At 46.3% G+C, this 8,142-nt stretch overlaps 1 protein-coding gene across 1 annotated transcript; it reads right to left on the reverse strand.

The window, feature by feature from the left end:
- Positions 1-1,026: 1,026 nt before the first annotated feature.
- LOC119353564 lies at positions 1,027-3,743 on the reverse strand. Its single transcript, XM_037620184.1, has 2 exons — positions 2,251-3,743; positions 1,027-1,498 (listed from the first exon to the last, which is right to left on the reverse strand). Exons 1-2 carry the CDS (start codon positions 3,314-3,316, stop codon positions 1,416-1,418), a joined length of 1,149 nt encoding a protein of 382 aa, XP_037476081.1. The 5' UTR covers positions 3,317-3,743; the 3' UTR covers positions 1,027-1,415.
- Between the last annotated feature and the right edge of the window lie 4,399 nt (positions 3,744-8,142).

Below are 8,142 nucleotides of genomic sequence, written 5' to 3' on the forward strand. Positions count from 1 at the left end.
AATCAATTGTTCTGCTAGACTGTATAAATAGACTCTGTCGCTCATGGTAACAAAAATCACCATTGGGGGCTGGTTGAGGAAGAGCAACTGTGTAGAACTGAAGATGGGTCAGTTGCAGACAATCAAGGATCCAAGACACACTCAGAAGTACCTGGCCAAATTTGAACTTCTATTATTATCTGTCAAAATCCAAGTAATTCGTATGTTGGACTCTTAGTATGCATTAGCCATTCTACTGAAGCTATCCTATGCAAAATCTGAACCTCTATTTAAGCTATCCTTCTTTTCTAATTTCTTGCTTTGTTTACATTTCCTCGCAGTTCAGTTGATAAATTTGTGGCATTGGCAGAAGCACTCCACTAGATTCCGATGATTCAAGTCTAACAAACAACCATGATATAGTACCAGCAGCAGTTGAGGTTTCACATTCTGAGCACGCACCTGTTCATGGAACAAGCCGCGGCTGCTTCACAGCAGAGCTAGCTATGGGAGAAGCAACGTAATTAACCACCTTGTTCTCTGAAATGTAGATAAACAGTGGACTACTGGATTTAACATAGGATCCTGCTGCTGATAGATATGTTTGGGGCATGACCTGAATCTCTATTCGTCTTTTTCCGTTGATATTGGTTTATTTTCTCTGAATTGTGCATGGTTACTGCAAGAGGTGGAAGACATCCATCACTTGCTGATTCGACATGTGAAAACATATTTTCACAAGTGCCAAGAGAATTTTTGAGCAACCTTAAAATGACAGTGAACAGGAAAAAAAATCAAGGAGCCTGAGAATGTAAGACTACGGTTGCACATAATTCAAATGAAAAGCTAATATGATCTGAGAAGCATAGATGCAACCTTTTTCACATTCAAACAATTAGACTGCAGTTTCTTAAACCAAAAAATCTTCTAACTAATAATAACAGTCCAAACATGGTTATGTGCATCACCATTCAGCGCACACTTTTCTGAACAGAGCAACGGAGTGTTTTAAGAAGCCATAGAAGCAACATAATGTGCGCAAATTCAGATAACTCAAATGCTGTGCCCAAATTCAGGCCAACAATTTTTCATTCATATCTGAAATTTTTATTACAACATGACTCGTTACTCGGTACATTGAGGACTTGCTTAACTCGAAGGTTCACCGACACGGACTCAAGAAAGGTTGCTTGTTTGGTGAAGCAACAACAATACGGTTTTGCTTCGGGATTTTGCAGCTGAGATCCCGCATTCCCCTTTGAGCACGCAGAGTTGAAACTGGAGTCACCTTCACGCTAGGTGAAGCAGCAGAGACAGGCAGTGGTGAGTTTGACAGATGGCCGCAATATGATGCCACCTTTTTCACATTCTTGACTATTAGAGTGCTGTATCTCAAACCAACAAAATCTTCTAACCAGTAACTGTCCCAAACATGGTTATGTTGCATCACCACTCAAACGAAGTATTGTGAAATCAGAGATGAACCCATTGGATCTGTGCCTCAGTGAGCAGCAGAATGCTGTAAGAAGCCACAAAAGCATACAAGAATAAATAGATACGAAAAGATTACTCAAATGCTCTGCAAAATTCAGGCCAACAATTTTCTCATTCATATCCAAAATTGATTACAGTATGACTTGATAGTCGGTACATCAAGGACTTGCTTAGCTCGAAGCTTCACCCACACAGACACACAAGAGTTCACTAACCAATGTTACTCTTCGGAAACTGCTACTTTAACTCACTAAGTTGCCAATGCCTAAGAATCCAATTCAGCCAAGATTAATTTTACAGGAGAGTTAGCATAGTCTCCAAACGCTAGGCAGCTCACATGATTATGTGTGTATCGACAAGTTCAATTCTACTCCTTTTTCCTGCTACAAGCCGGGTAGCAAACGGGCGTTTTGGATTTTGCGGCGAGTGCGTCTTACGCTCTGTCTCGTGCCGGAATTGCAGTACATGAGTTTCCTTTTTAGGCTCATCTGCTTTACTTTGATTTATTGAAAATGCCCTTTATTTACTTAAACCCTTAACTTAGGACCAGGTGTGGATGTAGTGTAACTATGCCGTACACATCTTAACAAGATTTTTGCTGCCTAGCTAGATGGAGACTCTGCTGACACTCTAGTAAAATTACTAATGACTGAACGGGATTCAAAGAACACTAGAAATCTTGGTAAGCAAGTGCAGAACCTAGAGATGCAAAGATTAAATGAAACTTATGTGTGCATGGTTTAGGAAGCAACTAAAAGACCAGGGAAGGCGTAATACCACTGGACGCAGCCAAGGAATTGGTTGCTTCCTTGGTGCTGTGGATTTGCATCGCTTGAGCAAAGTCCCGTCGACGAGCCATCTCGAGGAGGTGAGCTTGATAACGCCATGCTTGCTGTCGTGCTTGGAGCAGCTCCTCAGGGGACTTGGTCACGTCGGAGTAATGGATCCACGGGTCGTTGAACTGCACGGTGTTCGCCATCTGCTCCACCTTTCGCCGGGCCTCCGCTCGGCTGCGCTCGATGTCGCGCCGACGGCTGGCCTCTTCTTCAGAGGCAGAGCGAGCCTTGTCGAGGCGAGCCATGGTGAGGCGAGCGTTCACGATCAGTTCGCGCATGCTGATCTGCGGCTTCGGTTGCACACTGGGCGCAGCAGCAGTGGCAGGCAGTGGTGTAGAGCCGACGATAGAGCAAGCCTTGGAAGCGACCTGACGAGAGACCTTCTTCACAGGCGCAGCAGCAGTGGCAGGCAGGCAGAGTGGAGCCTTGGAAGCCGGGCGCTTGCGGTGGTGGCAAGCGGACTCCTCGTCTTCAGCCATCTGGCGCCCACGGGCACGGATCGCGCACCGGACGTCCCCGGGGTCAGCACCAGCAGCGGCCGGCAAGGTGGTGGCAGTATCAGAGGCATCGAAGGAGCCGGGCATCGCCGGCGCATGGCTGCGTTCTCCGTGGTTGACACACCAGACACGGACGGGATCAACACGGGCCGCCTTGGCAGGAGCAGCGACATCAGATGCGGCCGTGGCGGCGTGGTGATGGGGACGCCCTCCATGGTCGACGCCGTAGCGGCGGAGTTCTTGGGCGGCTGCGGCGGCCTCCTTGGCGAGGCCGTCTTCCTCGAGGCGGCGCTGGAAGTCGGCGTCCCAGCGGGCCAGGGACTCCCGGGACTCACCGGTGGCCTTGGCAAGGCTGTGCTTGGTCCAGTACTGGAGCACCCTCTCGAGGGCGCGCGAGGACACCCGCGTCTCTAGCGGGAGGGCTTGGGCGGCGGCCGGGCGATAGTCCCACGCCGGAGCGACGAGCACCTTGCCGTCGGAGCTACGGAGCTGGAGCACCTTCGCCGCCATCGATGGCGTGTCCTGGATTGGATCTGGGGATCGGGGAGGGAGGCGAGCGAATCGAGTTGGAGCCGCTGCCCCCACCGCAAGCGCTTTTATTCATCGGAGAGCTCCTGGTTCTTGCCGGAATCGGATTACCAGCTGTCGCCAGTCGCCGGCTGAACTGGAAATGAACTCGAACTCGAATTCACAGGGGGCAGTGTACCCGAGCTCCGCGGCGCTAGCCATGGAGATCTTCAGGTGGCGCGCTCGCTGATTTCCCAGAGATCCCCGAACCGCAGCTCCCCCCGGCGCGAGGAAGACGGCTGCATCCCTCCGTCCGCTGTCGCGCCCCGCGCCGCCTCATCCCTCCGTCAGCCGGCGCGCCCACACGCGGGGCTCTGTTCCTCTGCTCCTTTCTTGGCTCCGGCCTCTCGGGCTCTGCTGCTGCCGAGGGCATTTTCTCTACATTATCAAGACTTCTATTCCTCAAATGATCAACATATCGTTTTACAAGTGCTTGGGAAATAAAGACGGGCATAGAATCACGAAAAATGCCTGCAGCTACCGAGCTCCAGTGCTCTTGGTATTTGAAATTTTTTAAAAAACACACTTCGGATGCTTAAAAAGTCTTAAAACAAATACGTGAATATGTACACATGTTCCTAAGGCCTGGTAAAAATCTGGAAAGAAATACATTGTATTTTAGGAAATACAAAAAAATTGACAGAAATAACACCCTTTTCCTCCTATATACTGTCAGAAATTTGTTTCTTTCTATAGGGCAAAACAAAACGAGATTTGTACCAGAACTTTCCACGGGTATTCAAAATGTATATATGTATCCTCAAAAAAATTCACATTTTTTGAAACTTCCAAAACATGAATTTCAAATTGTTCAAATATAGAGAGCACTGGAGCTCGGGTGCTACAACGCCTCTCTCATAGAATCATCCCAACTTCCATAAGTTCTAGTACTATAAGATTTTTTTTTTAAATCACACCCCTCTAACCCAATAAGCATGAATCAAGATCTCAATAGATCTACCGAATTTCTTTCAACACATGGCATCCCATCTCTGTCGTTCTTATCCTCCTTGCAACCTTTGCTGGCGATGGCTTCAGTGCTCACACAATCACAATGCGTTTGAATGTTGACAACCATAAGGCGTCTCTCTCGGCATAAGATGGGAAATCTGGTTTTTCATGTGACGGTTTGGCGAGAAGTGCATGCGTGGTTATAGATGGTTTCTTTCGTCTCCAATCCTGATTTTGACGAGTTGTTCATTTTCAATCCGGCTCGGCACCGGTATGGAAAAAAGATGGATCATGTGCTATTGATTAAGGTTGCATCCTAAATATCTTTCTAAAATGGTTAACGGGTAAAACAACATCATATTCGAATTATAAACATTTTTCTAATCAAATTCCATATATAATTTGTTAAATTTGAAGTTAGGGTTGGAATATATGAATATTTTTTAAAGCATTTGATATGTACTATAGGTTGATTAACCCAATTATCAGGGTGTTTTTTGCAAAAGAAAATTTTGACTTAAAACTAGCATGTAGGTTGATTATCAGAAACATAAGGGGATAAGCAAAAATCTAACTTACAACTGGAATGCGGGTTGATTACCATAAACACTGAGTCACTCGCGATTGGAGGCGGTTGGATTTTCTGTAAAAGCGAAAATCTGACTTAAAATTGGAATGCAACCATTGCCATCGCCAACCTCTCCATGCCTGAGCCTATGGCCCAGTACTTCCGCCTCCAACGAGGTCATGCCATGGTCGCATCCGTGCCGAACTCGCCATGGTAGCCATCGCTGGAGAGCGCCAAAGGCCGTCATCCTGCCGCCACCATCATAATTGTTTATATATCGTTGAAATAAATGTGTGGAAAACTGCAGAGAATTCAATATATGTGTTACACCTTATAAGAAAGTTTGTTGACGAATCTACAATTGCCTTGATATTTTGGGTTGTTATCAACTGTTTCTAATACATGTCATGTTAAAATGACTACATACCACATTTTTTTCAATTTCTCGCCAATGGTTCTCCTTTTTTCCTCTTTGTCCCACTTGGTCCAACACGTGGGCTCACTTTTTATCTGTAATTGTAGAAAGAATCAACGGGTGATCAAAGACGCGCTTAAGAATATGTATATGGAGCCATGAGTAGAAGCAAGGTGTGTAGGGTCAATGAGTGTAGTGTTGGGGAACGTAGCATGCAATTTCAAAAAAATTCCTACGATCACGCAAGATCTATCTAGGAGATGCATAACGACGAGAGGGGAAGAGTGTGTCCACGTATCCTCGTAGACCGGAAGCGGAAGCGTTAGCTTAACGCAGTTGATGTAGTTGAACGTCTTCTTGATTCAACCGATCAAGCACCGAACATACGACACCTCCGAGTTCTGCACACGTTCAGCTCGATGACGTCCCTAGAACTCTTGATCCAGCAAAGTGTCGAGGGAGAGTTTTGTCAGCACGACGGCGTGGTGACGGTGATGGTGATGTGATCCGCGCAGGGCACTACAACAATATGACCGGAGGAGTAAACGATGGAGGGGGGCACCGCACACGGCTAAGAAAACAATTGATGTGTCTAGAGGTGCCCCCCGCCCCCGTATATAAAGGAGGGATAGAGGAGGAGGACGGCCTAGGGCGTGCCAAGTGGGAGGAGTCCCACTTGGATCCCTAGTCCAATTCGCCCCCCCTTTCCTTTTAGCGAAAGGGGAAAGGGGGAAGGAGTAGGAGGAGGAGAAGGAAAGGTGGGCCGCGCCCCCTCCGCTTGTCCAATTCGGACTCCCCATGGGAGGGCGTGCCACCCCTTGTGGGATGCCTCCCCTCCCCTCTATGGCCCATATCTTTCCCCCGGGGGTTCCGGTAACCCCCCGTACTCTCATAAAAACCCGAAACACTTCGGAACCATTCCGGTGTCCGAATACTATCGTCCAATATATCAATATTTACCTCTCAACCATTTCGAGACTCCTCGTCATGTCCGTGATCTCATCCGGGACCGAACGATCTCGGTCACCAAAACACATAACTCATAATACAAATCATCATCGAACGTTAAGCGTGCGGACCCTACGGGTTCAAGAACTATGTAGACATGACCGAGACACATCTCCGATCAATAACCAACAGCAGAACCTGGATGCTCATATTGGTTCCTATATATTCTACAAAGATCTTTATCGGTCAAACCGCAATGACAACATACGTCATTCCCTTTGTCATCGGTATGTTACTTGCCCGAGATTCGCTCGTTGGTATCTTCATACCTAGTTCAATCTCGTTATTGGCAAGTCTCTTTTACTCGTTCCGTAATGCATCATCCCGGAACTAACTCATTAGGCACATTGCTTGCAAGGCTTATCATGATGTGCATTACCGAGAGGGCCCAAAGATACCTCTCCAATACTCAGAGTAATAAACCCTAATCTCGATCTATGCCAACCCAACAAACACCTTTGGAGACACCTGTAGAGCATCCTTATAATCAACCAGTTACATTTGTGATGTTTGATAGCACACAAGGTGTTCCTCCGGTATTTGGGAGTTGCATAATCTCATAGTCAAAGGAATATGTATTAGTCATGAAGAAAGCAATAGCAATAAAACTTAACGATCATTATGCTAAGCTAACGGGTGGGTCTTGTCCATGACATCATTCTTCTAATGATGTGATCCCGTTCATCAAATGACAACATATGTCTATGGTTAGGAAACTTAACCATCTTTGATTAACGAGCTAGTCAAGTAGAGGCATACTAGGGACACTTTGTTTTGTCTATATATTCACACATGTATCAAGTTTCTGGTTAATACAATTCTAGCATGAATAATAAAAAATTATCATGATATAAGGAAATATAAATAACTACTTTATTATTGCCTCTAGGGCATATTTCCTTCAGTCTCCTACATGCACTAGAGTCAATAATCTAGATTACATTGTAATGATTCTAACACCCATGGAATCTTGGTGCTGATCATGTTTTGCTCGTGGAAGAGGCTTAGTCATGGGTCTGCAACATTCAGATCCATATGTATTTTGCAAATCTCTATGTCTGCCTCCTTGACTTGATCGCGGATGGAGTTGAAGCGTCTCTTGATGTGTTTTGTTCTCTTATGAAATCTGGATTCCTTCGCTAAGGCAATTGCTCCAGTATTGTCACAAAAGATTTTCATTGGACCCGATGCACTCGGTATTACACCTAGATCGGATATGAACTCCTTCATCCAGACTTTGTTGCTTCCGAAGCAGCTATGTACTCCGCTTCACACGTAGATCCCGCCACGACGCTTTGCTTCGAACTACACCAACTGACAGCTCCACCATTCTATATAAAGATGTATCCGGTTTGTGACTTAGAGTCATCCGGATCAGTGTCAAAACTTGCATCAACGTAGCCATTTACGACAAGCTCTTTGTCACCTCCATAAACAAGAAACATATCCTTAGTCCTTTTCAGGTATTTCAGGATGTTCTTGACCGTTGTCCAGTGATCCACTGTCAGGACCCTGATCCTAAGTCACACCGATCTAGCATGTAACACATCATATCACTTTGCGGCCTCACGCACGGTATTCCCACGGGTGCCACCTTACCTGGCACGGGACCATTTGCGCCTTTTGGATCACGTATATGATGGTGTCGCTAGCACCCACCTGACACAGAACCCGGGCCGACATGACTAGTCGTAAACCCAAGGTGGCACTAACTTATAGGGACAGGCATACATGACCCAGCAACAAACGTGTCGGTCATCAACGTATTAACCCAAGTCGTAGCAAACTACAAGGACTTAAAAGAACAACGTGTGACATTTCCCCGAA

This window comes from Triticum dicoccoides, chromosome 2A (assembly GCF_002162155.2).
Source record: "Triticum dicoccoides isolate Atlit2015 ecotype Zavitan chromosome 2A, WEW_v2.0, whole genome shotgun sequence".
NCBI classification, from domain to species: Eukaryota; Viridiplantae; Streptophyta; class Magnoliopsida; order Poales; family Poaceae; genus Triticum; species Triticum dicoccoides.